The 16,528-nt window shown below is 44.3% G+C and overlaps 1 protein-coding gene across 13 annotated transcripts in view; it reads right to left on the minus strand.

Annotated features, from left to right (window-relative positions):
- ABLIM1 (actin binding LIM protein 1) overlaps nucleotides 1-16,528 on the minus strand; it is a 283,881-nt gene that overhangs the window by 150,717 nt on the left and 116,636 nt on the right. Inside the window, exon 1 of one of the 13 annotated variants that reach the window (XM_057506366.1) lies at nucleotides 9,142-9,779. The exons of 11 other annotated variants lie outside the window; for them this stretch is intronic. In XM_057506366.1, coding sequence (XP_057362349.1) covers nucleotides 9,142-9,157 — 16 coding nt within the window. In that variant the 5' untranslated portion in view covers nucleotides 9,158-9,779. Of the gene's footprint in view, nucleotides 1-8,512; nucleotides 8,533-9,141; nucleotides 9,780-16,528 lie in introns of those variants that run through there. One more of the 13 variants, XM_057506373.1, reaches the window with a different exon arrangement.

Genomic DNA, 16,528 nt, shown 5'->3' on the forward strand with positions numbered 1-16,528 from the left:
GGTGTGTGACAGGCTGTCCAAATCCTGAACCTGTCCTCTCCCTGGATGTGACGCAAAAGCAAGGGGACCAGGTGAGGACGGTAATAGGACATGGTGATGTAGAATCACAGGGAAAAGTTCTTCTGGATGAAATAGCAGTTCCAGGAAAATCAGGCTTCTGAGGCCTGAGTGAGGGTTTCCTTTGGAATTTCTGATATTAACCAAGCAGCATTTTACTCTGAATTCAGCAGCTGGGACAGTTCTGATTTGTATCAAACACCCAAAAAGATAATAGCAAATTCTAGCTGACCTCTGTTTAAGATAAATGGCCACCAAAAGATTCTGAAATTACTCTGTTGAAACTTTTCCAGTTGGAAGTGAAGAAACTCAACTTAACCAAAACATACCTATTTTAGCCCTACTACAAGAATATCCAGGATGGAAATATGTTTGCCCAGGAAATTACCTTATTTTGTTTTCCTCCAGGAAATGTTAATGTAGATGTTCTAAACCATTGGTTTTCAAGCTTCAGGTCTTGACCCACTGAAACATGAAATCAGCTCAATGGGTCATAACCAGCACATTTAAAAAACAGAAGAGAAAAGAGCTGAGTAAAGGTAAGTATTGCTTCCCGTGACTTTTACTGTAGCCACTTAGATGTGTATGTGCAGGAGTTCTGGGTCTTGATGTGTGTAAATGTATTTCTTACTGTGGGCAGGTGTGGTGAACACTGTCTTAAGCCCCAGACCACAATCTGGAAGCTCTTTGGCTGATTCCTGCCCACAAACATGTTTTGCTTGGCTTACACAAAAGATTTTTTTTTAAGAGAAAGTTGAACCATTTGCCAACACTTAAACATCTGGAGATTTTACACAAAAAACTTTATTTCTAGTCTCTCTTGAGAATTGGGAGTTCTGGCCAGTTGGCCCATGGCCCTCCATGGAAACTGGCATGGAACAAGAGTGAGTTCTCTCTTCAGGGAGGGACATGTTGTCTGCCTTGCCCCAGTCTCCACTCATTTAGGTCATCTGCCTGGTTCTCGGAGACACTGTATGTACAACCTCCGGCTCTATTCATACTCACCTCATCTTGATCTGCAAAGCCCTCTGTTTACTCTTATGTCCACTGCTGTACTAAGTGACCAATAGTAGCTCTTGCCAAACTCAGCTGGCTGCATTTCCTACTGCTTCTCTTTTGCCAATTTGATGACCTTTCTCTCATTTCTTCATTAGCCACTTGTTGCACTCCTATTCATCCTTCAAAGCCCAGCCTGCCATGACCTTGCAGCAGAATTAATCATTCCCTGTACTACAGTCCCATATTACTTTAATAGTTCTCTGTTGAATACATTTCATATTGTATCTTAACTACTTATTTGTCCATATTCTTTGCTAGAATATTAGTGCTTTCAGGTCAAGAACTCTATTTTATCTTTTTTATTTTATATATTTTTTATTCATTTCTATTTATTGCTTATCTCTTGTTAGGTTGTATTGTATTGAATAAACACTTAAACAAGTATAACCATCTCCCCCACCGATACATATCATTCATTCACATATAAGTTCATTCAACATTCATTGAGCATTTACTATGGAGCAAACACAGTGTTATGAATACAAGTCGAATCAAACACCATCCCTAACTGTAAGAACTTACAGAACCCCTCAAGGCCAACCTTACATGCTCCCTTTTCTAGAAAGCCTTTATTCCATTGAAACACTACTTCTTCCTTCCTTTGCACCTCCACAGAATCTTATTTCTACCCCTTTCTATCACCTTGCATTGCCTCTAGGTGCACCCCTCCCAACACTGACTAGTTTATTAAGAAGGCAGGAACTTTCCAGCAGATCTGGTCATCCCTGAAATGCCTTGCAGAGAGCAGACCTCAGTAGGAACATGATGTGACCAAGAAGCCCACTGCTGTGGCTCATTGTTTCGGGCTGGGAACTTCCCACACGGCAGAACTTGCAGTGGTTTCCAGGTTGGCAGGAGCAGTGTTACTGGACTCCAAACCTCAGTCCTACCGATGGCCCTCAAACTCTGTTCCTCAATGGCTGTTCAGACAGGGGTCCCACATGTGGTACATAAACAGCAGTCCAGTAGATACTCATTTAGACCATATGTCACTTATGGGACCCTCCATGGACCTGGGAACCCACAGTCAGTTCCTGCTATTTTTCTGGGGGTACTCAGCCCTCTCTCCCATATCCCATCAGACACTTCCGTATGGAATAACCTTGCTGTCTGTTTCTACCATTCTTTGTTTTTCTTAATTTTTCTTAAACGTCTCCTTTCACACTATTTCAAATAATGAACAACAGGAAGAATATAGACAGTTAGACTATAGACTAATGTAGTGGTAGTGGGTACCAAAACCACTGGTTTTGAAAATATATTTTTGCTCCTCAAAGACTCCAGAGGGTGTTTTAGCCTTTGTGAACCAAGATATTTCCCGAAACTATCTTTTGTGAAAGGATTCCAGAGAGCTCTGTGAACCCCAGTAAAAATGCTCGCCTAAGCCTCCAAGAATTAGAAATGATGCCTAGAGAATGACACACCTGTGCTTCGACTCAAAATTACTGCTGCCGTCCCCAAGCCAAGCTGAGCCTGAATTCACTCCTAGAAAAAGGTGCCTTGTAATTTCCTCCCACGCCCGCTCTGCTCACCTCAGCCCACCCAGCATCTTACACTGACAGCAGTGTCTTAGCCACTCAGATCTCACAGAAGGTCTGTTCTATTGTGACCCATACCTTCAGTCTACACTGCAGCAGAGTCAGAGTGAGAACAATGCTCTTTGCCTTATTTTGGCCATCTGTGCCTTGTAAGCAAGAAAAAGTTAGCAAGAGGAAATGGAGAGGCTACCTATGTATAAGTTCTCACTTACCTGCCTGGAGAACTGATCATTTTACACACAGTAATCATGGACTACCTGGACAGTGTCCAACTGTGGTTCCTAGATCAGGAGTACCAACATCATCTGGGAATTGTTGGAAATGAAGCCTCAGGCCCTTCCCCAGACTTACTGAATCAGAAACTCCAAGCAGAGCCCAGAAATCTGTGTTTTGACAAGCCCTTCAGGTGGTTCAATATGTTTGAGAACTACTGCCCTAGGGAGTAATTTCCCAGGAAGTACTAAAGCAGCCAGCATCTTCATGGTTAAGTCCAAGTATTCAAATGAGTCAGCCCGTTTGATTGCAATGGACACAGAAACTCACCCCTGGTGTCCCCCCAGGGAACACTGGACCATAATAGCATTAATCATGTCAGCGTGAACACAAATACAAGGTTTCAGAGAAAGCAGGTCATGCATACAAATATTTGCTCTCCCCACTGTTAGCAAAATGTGCTCTTGAATACACAGCTCCTGCCAGTCTGGGATAAACATACCTCTCGGTATGAGTCACCATTGAACCCACACACAATGAAATAGGAAGCTGGGCTGGTTTCTGCTGTGGTGTGCCCAGATCAGGCTCAGCCACGATGGGAAGAAATTCTGCACCACTCACCAATCACCGAACCTTCTGGGAAGCCCTCTGGCTCGGTAATGCTGGCTCAGGAAAACACTTGGCATTTCGACTTTGGCATAGGAGAGGCCAGCAATAGCAGGACCCTGCTTCCTGACCTCCAGGGGCTGTCAATATGATGATACAGAGGGGCACCCTCTTCAAAGTGAATCAGATGCCAACATTCTCCTCTTGGTAGAGCGACTCTTTTTTCTGCAAGAATTTGGGAAAGTCGGTCTGTTGTTCTTCAAAAGAGGGTTTCTGTGATGTAGTACAGGTTGTCTCACCCTTCCTGTTCACTTGACCAGGTAATTGGAGAGGCAAGAGGCAGGGCCGCCTCCCAGCTCCTCTGGGACTAGCTGGCTATAGGGCTGGCTCACCCTCCAGCCTGGATGCCTCATGTCTCCCTGTTCCTGAGTTAACTGCACCCCCCCCCCCCCATCAAACACTGCTCCAAGAGCATTGGGTAAATTTAAATCAAAGTGTTCCTCTCTCAGATTTATTTGCATGTGCAACCTTAACTCTAATTGTGAAAATGAACTCTTCTTTTATTTCTTTCTGGATAAACATTTCTTAACATCAATGAGTAGGTGGCAGAGGACAGGGGATTTGTCATGATTTTTTAAAAATGTGGAGTTCTTTCCCTTAGCCTTGGAAATAGCCTGTCTGCAAGTGAAGATGAGCTGGGACAGACCATACTCCTGGTGACAGCAGCACTTTCATTCGTAACACAGTAAGAATAATTCATGCTCGGATATTTTTCTTTTGGGTGGAATATGATATCGAAAACTGGGGCTCCCCTCCTGTCAAAGATGCAAAGTTCTCAACTGAGTTGTGTGCATAAGTCACCCATCAAGACAATTTATTCTGAAGCTTGTAACATCATTGTGTCTCCTTAAATTGACAGCTTCCCTTTAGACCTTCCTTAGGGAATATTGCTGTCACTGCTGTTCCCTTGAAAAGCTTGGGGCTTTTCTAGTTAAGGGAAAGATGAAGAACAGACAATTCCAGCAGCAGGGAGGGGTGGGGCACTAAGCATTACCCTGGGAAGCAGGGTTGGAAAACGGAATCTCGGAAAGACTATTATACGCTAGTGAGGGGGTCTGAAAGGCAGCTCTGGCATATGAGGAATTATTACACCACAGAGAAAGATCTATTGTCCTCAGATCTTCCTAAGGATGGAAAAGAAATGGGTTTCAGTTATATTAGGCAGTGTTCACATGCCTGAGTGGGTAGTGTGTGTGTGTGTGGATGTGTGTTTGGAGAGTAGAATTGGGACAGGGGCAGATACCATTAGAGGCAACACCTCCCGCCTCTCAAAGTTGTTTTACAAGACCATGAATGAAGTCAACAAATACTTGAGGGACAGAGTCTTTCTTAAGTCACACAGGTGACTGGATTGTTGTTTGATTTCTCTGGCATTTACTTAGGTGCACAGAGTAATTCTAGAAGAATTTACAGAAGGGATGGGCCTTTGAGACGCATTATGAGGAAGCCGAGCTTGGGTTAGGTCCTGACACATACAGAAAAGCCTCCTTTTCCTCATCCAAGGGAAGGAACACCACCGATCTTGATGGGTTCGAAGAGTAGAGACAGTGTATGTGCAGCTCTCAACACAAAGCCTGCCATTTAGTATGTGTTCAATACCCAGCAGATAGATGCATAACAACATTACAAGTCAAAAAGAAAACAGAAACAAGATTGAAGATTGGCTTAGACAGAGGTGAGGAGGAAGATGTAATGTAAGAAAACTCGGGGAGAATCTGCAATGATTGGCAAGAAGTTTTGAACTTAATCTTGTCACCCATTCAGGTTTGTGAGCTGGGAATACAATGATTCCAGGGTCCTAAGAGGCTTGCTTGGGTGCCAGTCTGCAGGACACATTTGAGACAAGGTACACCACTGTTCTCAGAAGCTCATAAGAAACTGAATGTCAGGTGGACAGTAAACATCACTCCATCAAGACTGGACTGAATCCCACTCTACCCTAAAAGCAAGCTGGGCCATAGAACAATGACAGAAAGCTTCCAGGAAACAAAAACAAAAATTACTCTATTTACCTTGAAGTGTCTCCCTCACTGTTAAATTCTTATTCTCTCCCATCATTTCCAAACCATAAGCATCCCTTATCATCTCAAGTAGATGAATATTTACATAACTTGATCTCTAGTATTTGTTTATTGTTTTCTCTAACAAAAATAGTAAATCCCTTTTGTGTGTATTTTTTAAAACTTGCACTAGCACAACCACAAGCTACAATTACACTTTTAAGTGGGTATAGTGGCCTCTGGAGTTCAGGTTGATGAGCGTGTATTCAGGAAGACAGATATTGACTGATAAACCCACAAAAATCTCTCCTGTTTCTGTTATAGGATGCAGCAAGGGTAAGACGTCCTTGAATACATCAGAGGAATAACTATTTCACCAAGACTCCTGGATCAATAAATGTTTGCAAGTAGCAGTGGACAGGCGCCTGGTTAGGAGACAAAAGATAATGAGGGTCAAAATGCATCAGCAGATGCCATTCTGCACTAGAGATGTGCTCCACTAGCAAGCTTTCTCCAGGCCGTGCCAACCCCATGCCAGGCAGATACATGGAAAGTTTCTCCAGGAGAGAAAGGATGGCACAAACCAATGTGGGCCAGCCCATTGCTTGGTAGTGGGCACAAGACAGAATCTATGTCACTCCTTCAGAAGCCCACCATGTTTCTCAGGGTGGATGCAGCCATGATCTGCATCTGCTCAAGGGAGACTCACATCAGCTCCAGGAAGGAGGAGCCAGGCCTCTCTGGGAGCAGGAAGAGACGGAGAGCACTGGGGAAGGGTCCGAACTGGGAAGACACATGTTCTGGTCCTAGCTTGGAGAACAGGCCAACCTGTTTCAACTGTTTGTGAACCTAGGGTGGGCAGACCCTGAGCTGCGCACTGGCAATTACAGCTGGAGACACAGTGCTGCTCGGAGAGGCCTGCCACCTGGAGAAGGAGTCAATGAATGTCAACACACCACTGGTCCATGCACACCATTGGATGGAGCAGAGGATGAGCACCGGCCCAGCTACCTACTGGGTGACCTTGAGCAATGGACTTATTTCTGAAACCCCGTTTTCTCATTTCTAGCATGAATGCCTGGATGTATTAGCATGGGTTCAATACCCAGCAGGTGCATAATAACATTAAATACAAAAGAAAAAAGAAAAACAAGATTGGCTTAGACAGGGGTGGGGAGGATATAATGTAAGAAACTTGGGGAGAATGATTAGCAGGAAGTCTTGAACTTCATCTTGTCATTCATTCAAGTTATTTGCTGTGTGACCTTGAGCAATGGACTTACCCTTTCTGAATCCCAGTTTTATCATCTCTAGCATGAATGCCTGGATGCCATGCTCCCCTGTGCCCTTTTCGCTTAATTTTTAATTTTTTTGCATGCAAACGTTTACAGTAGTTTTTTTTAACTAAGGTATTATTGATATACACTCTTATGAAGACTCCACATGAAAAACAATGTGGTTACTACATTCACCCATACCATCGTGTTCCCCCCACACCCCACTGTAGTCACTGCCCATCAGTAGAGCAAGATGCCACAGTCACTATTTGCCTTCTCTGTGCCACACTGTCTTCCCCATGCCCTTCTCACTTTAAAAGCTATGATGAAATTCCTTTCTTTTCATGGAAGCTTTTGTGTACCTGCCAAAAAAAACCTGCTTTCCTCTGCTGCTGGCTGAAGTCAGCGCAATCAGAGAGCTGGGAGGTACCGACACAAACCTCAAAATAAAAAGGAACAGCCTTTAATCAGTGGCTAAGGGCTAAGATAATACTAGTATGTGACCCCTCAGTGACCTGTCCAAAGTGTTCCAGTTAGAAAGTGGCTACTGACTTGTAAAGCAAACATGAGCTCAGGCAACCTGAGCTTTGGGAAGCCTGCAATGACTTAGAAAGAGTTGCTGATTGGTACCTACTGATAATATATATACCACACACAGCAAGTCTGAGGCTCCCATGGGCCACATGGCAACGGAATGAAGAAGTGGCTTTTGTAATCCCCTTTACCATCACTCACAAATTACTTTTATTGGGAAAACAAACTGATCCATTAGCAAGAGAGATCAGGGTCAGGATGTTCTAGTTGGGCGGAAGGTACAGATGGAGAGACCTGACCCTTAATAAAAATCAACATCTATATTTGTTGCTCTTAGGGTTCCTAGAAGCACCCCCAAAAGATAGGAACCACTATTAGAAGCACCTTTATCTGCACCAAATCATTTCACTCAATTACCACTTACTCAGTGAAAGACCAAAACTAAAGCAAGCAATTATTAAAGATACGCAGGAGGAGAATGTATAGAGCAGAACCACATTTCTCTCTATCCTAAGGTGCGGCCTTAATACTGCCAGCTGTTATGATCCGAGTTCTCTAGCCAACCCTTAGCATGATAAAACCGAACTGTGTTCCCAGCAACAAGAATCAATTTGAGTTCAGCATGTTCACCTCAAAACTATTCCCTGTAGGGGCCTTAAGAGAAAGTAGATACCGATAAATCACTAACACGGTTCGAGACAGCCCCCAAAGAGCAGACATCCATGTTTATAAAGTTAGGTCCCACAGCAAGAAAATGTGGCAGAATGAATCCAAGCTTAGCAAAGGGCAAAATTAAAGGGTGGTTACTCACACTATAAAATCATGAGGTGAAGGTCCCTAAGACATATTATTAAGAGGAAAAAATCAAGTCACAGAAAAATGATCATAGAATGATACCATTTTTATACTCCACCCATCTATCTTATTCCTGTCTAGAAAGATACACACTATTAGCAGTTTTACCTCTAGAGGGGAAGGGGAACTGATGTTGACAGGGTAGAGGCGAGGGGCTTTCACTTTTCACTCGCTAGTCTCCTGTAAAATTTCACTTTCTTAACATCAGATACATTACTTGGAAAATTAAAATCAAGCATTGCTGCACTCTTTTACATTTCCCAGATAAACTAATAATTGAAACTGTAATTCAATTCTGAGAGGTTTAACTTACGTTTCAGGGCCACGCCCAGCTCATAAATAATGTACACCTGTTCGCAGCACGCCTGCCTCTCCCCTTTTACCTTCTCCGTGCCCCGTGATCTGCACTGCTGACACAGGTGCGTCCTTCAAGGTGTTTGGAGGAGTGACAGGAATACCAGAATGACAGGTTGTTAAAGCAGCACGCCTGAAACCTTTCAAACAGCCCGCCTCTCCTTTCAGCCAGCCCCAGCGAGGCTTGGGCATGTTCCAACACAGCACAGAGCTGGTGAGAAGAACCCTTTCATGACACACCTTAATTAACTTATTGACTCAGGTGGGAGTGAGGAAGGGCGTGAAGGGCTAGGATGGGGACAGAAAAGCAAGTCCCAAGCACACCCAAAAATTCAACATGCAATAACGATCACAAGGGACACACATCCGGGAGCTCAGAAATAGGACGAGCTTCAGATGTCGTGGCTGAACGCAAGGTGCTTAATGAAGTCTCCCTTCCATGGAAACCGAGACTCCACAATACAGAGATTCTCGCACCAAGAACATGTCTGCCCGGCTCCCCATGGATCACCCCCCGGGAGGTTGCCGAGCCCTGCAGCACCACTCCAACTTCTGCAACCTTGCTCGGGGATCGACATTTATAATTACCTTTCTCCTTCACCATGGCAACCGGGTCCTCTGGCGAGCAGCACTGGAGGAAGCAGGACTGAGCCCAGGGGCGGGCGCGCGCCCGGGCACCGAGATCCGCGGCTGCAGAGGCCGCGAGGAAAAGCCCCGGCACCCGCCCGCCAAGTCCCCGGCTTCTTTCTAGAATCCCGCCCCCATCTCGGAACGCCTCGCCCGGGTGTCTGCCCCAGGGACTGCCGCCCGGCGGCCGCGCCCTGCTGGGGACTCTGCCCTGGGGCCGAAACCGCTCGCCACAGCTGCTGCTGTAGCAAATGCAAAATTCCACCGTCCTAATCTCTGGTCACTGACACCTCCTTGCATTCCCAGGCCCGGGAAAACGCGCGACAGAACGCTCCCTCCCGCAGTCTGATAAATGATTGCCAGAAGAGGGGGCCGAGGCACAGCAGGCGCTGCTTCAGTAAGTAAAACTAGTCAATCGTTAGCTAGTAGTTTCCTGTTACTGCTGGTCTCAGTTCTTGGAACAGCTTCTTGCAGACAAACGCAATAAATACGATTAGACTTTGTAGAAAAATGCTGGTAACTGCTTCGAGTTCATTTTCTTCAACTTGTAAGGTCTTGGGGGCTCAGTTATAATGAATAATGACACTCGATTGGCCGTGCTGCTCCCCCCTTCACCCCAGCCCCCAGTCTGTGGTTCACCTGAAAGGCAGGATGGGGAGTGGGGTCGGGACTGAGACAATGAAGAGGATCTTTCAGGATTCAATTCCTTATTAAGGATCAGATTCAAGATCAAAGTAAAAATCTGATTTATCCATATAGGTAGGATTCTGACTTCCACCTTCTCCCAGCTTCACTGAATTGTTCTAAACAAGCCCCTTGGATGTATACATATGAGGGAGAAACCCTAGCCACAAGGTGAGGGGCAGAGTCACACCCCACTGCTCACGGGCCTGCACCTGGCCCAGCAGCAGGGCTCCCGACAAGGCTTTTGATCTCTGACCCGCCAGGGGCACAGGTCTGTCTCCAGGGAGCCGACGCCCACCCCATTCCAGCCCCTGTCTCCCAAGTCCAGATCTTCTGTGCCCCACCTCATGTGGTACACATCCACCACGTGGGAGAAATGTGATGAGCAAGAGACAAAAAAGACAGACGAAGCACCACTCTGGGGAGAGCGGCAGATGGCCCACACATCTTTCAGAACCAGAATGCACAGCCAGTATTAGACTGTATTTACTGCAAATATTGTAACGTGTTGGGTCTAAGAGAGCCAGGCTAGCAGAAAGGAATGAAGTCAGTCCACCTGCATCATCTTTGACTTGGAGGTTGTCGATAGCTCAGAGTGCTCGTGGTGGGGCAGGGCAGGCCCCTCCTGCCGGATGTCTGACGGTGAGCAGCAGCAGATTTCAGGCAGCTGTGACATTCCGACATCTGTGACTCAGGGCTTTCCTATTAATAGCTTGGGGCTCAGCCTCTAAGGGCAAGGTCCCCTCCAACCCCTGGGTCATCTCCTCTGACACCCTTTCCCCGCAGTGTGCCCTGCCCCCACTGTAGCCCCATGGGGTCCTGTTTTTCCTGAGTCAGCGTCCAGCTGGAGCATAAACACTGATGAGCCTTTAAGCAGCTCTCTCACATCCATTCATAAATATAAGCCTGGCATGACAGCAACACAACCTCAAGTCCGGAGGAGTGGGCAGTGCTCATGAGTATGGGGGAGACAAGCCCTTTGTGTTCCCAAATTTTCCTGGCTAAAACTGCACTTGTCTACCCTCCCACCGCTAATCACCCTCAGAGTCCTTCAGGAGATGCTGACACGCAAAATAACATCAGACGGCTGGACTTGATTTGGTGCTGTGAGCCCAGCAGGTGAATTTATTTTATTAAATTTTTGCTGCATAAATAGATTAGCACCTCACTTAGGCGCCCTTCTCCAAAGCTTTCATGTTATGCAGCTCAAAGATAAGGGAACAGTATTCTCTCTCCCCATCTCGCTTTCCCCCTCTGTCTCCCTAATGGAATATGACAGTAACACACCATTGAATTTTTAGTTCAAACCTAATCATACATAAGTGTTCCAGATACTTTCAATGCAATTAGCTCAATTTCTCTTCTATTCAGGATGACGATTTTTAATCTTGAGATTTAAGTTTATTAGCCAAACTGGTCCTTTCTGACAGTTCTGGACCTACCTGTATACCTTTGTGGATGAACTGTACACAAACTCTGGCAGCTTCAGAGACTAAGCAAGCAGAGTAACAGCTGGCGCCTAGTCATTTTCAGAGGAGCCTCTTCTAAAGGAAAATACTACATAGTGGTTCAGAGATTTCCACCACCCCCCTCCTGTGTTTTCCATGAAAAGAATTTTCCTGTACCACAAAGCGAATGACTCACCAGCATTGAGCTGCTAAATAACAGTCATATGGCTCAAGTCCCCCCAGCAATCAGACACTGCTGCTACTCTAGGGTAAAAGCATCCACTGCACTTTTAAGATAACCAAAGAGGGTATTACTAGAGCTATTTTGGGAATGTAGGAGAGTAAAACTAAACTGTTTTTGTCTCCTTGCCTCAGGGCCGAATAGTTAAGAGCTTTGAGCACAGAGGCAAAGTGTAGATCTATTCTACTTTACAGTTGAAGCTATAAGTGCAGCAAAATGAATCAAGAAAAAGATGAAAAATGTATGGTTCATAAGATGGCAGGACTTTTTATTATTATTTCCAGAAATGATTTCCAAGGAACTTATCTCAATCTCACTCCACTCAAATGAGATAAGACTCAATAATACAGACACCAACCCATGGTTTTATTTGTTGTTTTATTCCCCACAGACTGATTCACTGCTGCTTTTTCATTCACTCATAGTATGAAGCAAGGGTGGTCCACAAGTTGCCAAAGGATAAAGCCACATTTTGTTGGAGAGACAAGCTTTGTTAGCCTACAGCCAGTCTTGGCAAAAATTCAAGAGTACGTCATTCAAGAAGCCCTGCCAGTTAAGAGGAAAATGTAACAACCAGCAAACAAGCCACGTGGAGCCCACTTCCTCATTGCTCTGTCACTTCACCAGCACCCGGGGATTGCCTACTGCTTGTGCACCTGTAAGGCAGGGATGTCATGGCCCCTCTAGACCCCAGGACCCCAGGTTCCCAGGTGTCACACATCCCTGAGCACCTTTGGACTCACTGGCAAAACTGCACTCAAAATCCTTTCTGAAATCAGCTGAAAGAAAATTCAAGAATGAGTTCCTTATTTGTTTATTATTGAATGTTTACATTTATCAACTTCACTGCAGACATTTACGGAGCATCTACCATGTGCCAGGGTCTGGGCTGGCAGTTGGAAAACAAGCAGAAAGAAGCCACTGCTCTGGCATTAACGTCTAGTGGAGAAGATGCACACAAACAAATATTTTCAGTGAAATTAGGAAGGTGCTAAGACCGAAGAAGGGTGCTCAGGGTGCTGAGCCCAGTGGGGAGCCAGGAGAGGCTTCCAGGAGGGGTAAGGGGGCAAGTCAGGGCTGCCAGTGAAGAAAGGGACAAATCCAAGCGGACACAATAGGGTACAAGAAGCCACCAAGTAGTTCTCTGTTCCCAGGCAACAGAAAGAGGCTCAAGCTAAGGCCGGGTGGTCAATCAGGGACAGCTCTGAATGCCACATGAAGGAAGCTGGATGCTAGAAATGATGGGGTTAGCATCTCAAACCTGAGCTACCTATTTCTTTCCAAATTAAGTTCAAAAGACTTTGGCTACATTTCGAAGTCTGTCACAACTTGTTTCCATCCATACTGCCTCTTTCCTCCATATTAGAAGGGATTGGCACATTCGGTAAGTGTCTTTGTTTACTATTTAAATATTTCCCTGATAATCAGAATAAAATGATAGCCATGCACATCTCACACACAGCATTTTAAGTTGCACAAACCATCTGGGTTTATCCTTCTGCAGTAATAGCTTCATGTCCTCACCGAGGCTGTGAGCACCATGAAGGCAAGGAGGGTTTCATTTTTTTTTTCACTCTCAAGAATGCAGTATTGCAGACCTCCTCCAGGGCTAGAAATACTAGGGGTGCTTTAAATACAGACACCTGGGCCACACACCCAGACCACACCCAAGATCTGATGATTCTGGTCCTCTGGGGATGAAGTGTGAGCTACAGCCAGCATCTTACATGACTAAGGACCACTGGCCTAGCCCACTGGCCTGCAGAGCATGAGATGAATGAATGTAGATTTATAAACACACTGTCTATATACCATACCGCCACATCTAAAAACAACTCCTATCCCCTCAGTTGGCTAAAACAACAATCATCCTGACATTCACTGCAATCTTAATGCAAATGTATTGGAAGTGGTGATTCCAAAGTCTCCTACAGTCTGAAAAAAATTCCTAAATGTCTGAGCCCTCTGGATCCTACCTTCATGTCCTAAACCAAGAATTCATAGGATTTTTTCCATATGAATCTCATGGAATCAATGCCCAGCAAAGTTCTTTTTCATGAGTTCTTCAAGTAGAATTATTTTTCATTTGCATCCAAAACTTCTCTATGATCCTTCTCAGAAGCCAATTCTGAGTTTGGACTTAAGCAATAGGTTGCAGCTTAAGAAAAGTTACTAAGGTGTAAAGTTCCCTATAAATAACCCACCAAAGATATAAATTGCAGAGTGAGCCTTAACAGCCATTTTCCTACAAGTGTCCTGGAACCTATTACTGGAATTCAAAGGCTCTTTTGATAATAAAGAGAGTTTATGGATTTTAGCCTAACTTCAGGCACATGAGATGTTCACAAGAAGTACAGAAATAGTTCTGAATTACTTGGGAAAAGGCCTTTTTTTTTTTAACAGTTTATCATTAGATTTATCTTTTTCCCTAATATTTTCTAGGTAGAAATAGAGTAACTGGGAGAGAAAAATAGTCACTTCCTATCATCTCAACTGGAACTGCAATGCCTTCTCTAACAATGTTCCCTTCTTTCTGGTATTTAATGCCACCCAATGCTCTGGACTTGACTATATAGCAATGAGGAATTGTCATGTCTATTTTTGCAAAGGATTTGGGGCTCTCTGAAGAAGGGATCACATGTGACTCTGTATATACATAGTGATAGACACAAAGTGGGAATGCAATATTTGCCAAACACTAAGGAATAAATGTTACTAGCTTACCACAGTAAGTCAAAACGGCAGATAGGTATTCATTTTTATAGTTAGACTAATTTAAAAATTCTCACTCAAGTAACCTAATAGTAAATTCAGCCTCTTATATAAATCAATTTAATGGTGGCTTGAAACTATTTGCCAAGATGCAAACCAGTAATTCACCTTGGAAAGAAAGCAAGCTGAAAAAGAACTGAATCAGCTAGTCATTTTATGAAGTCTCCTTAATAACTAACCCTCAGTACCACTTCTCTCACCATTTACAGAATGCTTACTGTGTGTCAGCTAGCATTCTAGTCTCTTTACATTTACCATCTCATTTAATCCTCATATCAACTGGATGAGATAATATATTACACTTTATATATGAGGAAAGAGGTTTGTCAGAATCCAGAGCCAAGGGTCCTCCCTTCCACAGAGGTTGTAAAAGAGCCTCCCCTTCTTTGGCCCCAACTACACACACACGCGCACACACACACACTTTTTTTTAAGTCAAGGGGGTACCCAATGTACATTGATCTCTTTGGCATTTCCAAAACACCTGGCCTAATGGAAAGGTTGCATTTTGCCTTTTCTTTATAAAATGATCTTCTCTTCTGATACCTGATCCTTTGTTAGTTCTGGGACTTCTTCTGACCTGCTGGGTGAATAGCATTATAACCTTGGCCTGTTGAGCAAATCCTTGGCTGGACAGGGGAAGATATTATACCAGATCCACATATCAAGTCTTCTACACTGCAATTCAGTGATCCTTCTCTAGCATTCCATAGTTTACATAGAGAGACAATTTTTTTAAATTTGGAGGGGGATCAAGGAATTTTTGCGAGGTTTACAAAGCCTACACTTGCCTTCCTCTTTTAGCCTTACAACTCTAAATATGCCCTGGAACACTCCCAGAAAATAACTTCCCTCTCATTCTCCTAGAACATTTCAGCCATCATCTGAGGCACTGGCCAAATAAAGCATGCAATGTGCATAGCCATTGTGCATTCTCTCTCACAGGAAGGGCAGCATGTCACCCAACACACTCTCAGTGAGTTTCTCCAGTTCTTAGTTACAAAGGGAGAAGGGACCATGCAACCAACACCTTGGCTCATGGAAAACTATGAGCCATATGAAATAATAGGTGCTAATTTCATGTACCTGTAAGATGAAAACTAAAGTAGTAAGGCGACTTGCCCAAGGTTACACAGTTACTTAGCAATGGGTCAAAACTCCTACCCAGTGGGTATTCCATTATGCCACACAGGCCACATAGGTGGCCTGCTCAAACACAGCCAGGGCTTCAATTCCAGCTCTGCCACAGGCTGAGTGACCTTGGGCATGTTATTTTCTCTCTCTCTGGGTTTCCACAATCTTATCTGTGAACTGAAATAACACATTCACTTGGGAGGTTGTGGTGAAGCCAGGACCAGCTTCATGGGCATGCAACGCGCAGCTGAACAGGGTCCTGGGCTCAGAAGGGCCCTCTGTTTGATTTAATGCTTTTTTCTTGTATATGGAGATCTGCAATACTTTTGTCTTTGAACTTGTGTTTTGTAAATGAACTCTGATGGGCCAATGGAGTGTGCATGTGAGCAGATGAGATACGTACATGTGGTATGTGTATCTGCCATTGCTGCTGCCCCTTCGCATAGTATTTGCAATACCCCATGAGCACAGAATTCCAGTGGTGATGGAATTCCATGATGCATGAGAATTCAGGGAGCCTCGAAGTGAGCACAAGATACGCATGTTACATCTACGACTGAATAAATGGGTGCTGAGACGTCACTTTCCATTCGAACCAGAACATTTGCTTTGAATGCAGAAATAAGCAATGGTGTTCTAGCAACACAACCAACCCAGGAACCCTGTCATATCCTTTCTGACTCACATTACTTCCCAATATTGGCCAACTACGTATACTGAAAATGAAGACATAGAAAGAGAAGGAGAGAGAGGACAACACACTGCCCCTTTCCCTTTCGTCAATAAGCCAGCAGTAGAGAGTGATGGTAGAATGTGCACACATCAAGAAGTGAAACAAAAACAGTTGAGTTTGTTGTGTGTAGAATTCCCATCCTTCTGAAAAGAATGAAATGCATGAAGTATCTGCAATCGATATATAATATAAATTGTATAATTTCAGTGAGTCCACATATAAGTTAGATGCTCTTCTATTTGCATTTCAAATGAGCACTGCACAATATAAACATAAAAGGTAAAATTCAGGTTAATAATTTAAAACTGTACTTTATTTAAGACACTAAGTAGCAAA

The sequence above is a fragment of the Manis pentadactyla genome, chromosome 8 (assembly GCF_030020395.1).
Source record: "Manis pentadactyla isolate mManPen7 chromosome 8, mManPen7.hap1, whole genome shotgun sequence".
NCBI classification, from domain to species: Eukaryota; Metazoa; Chordata; class Mammalia; order Pholidota; family Manidae; genus Manis; species Manis pentadactyla.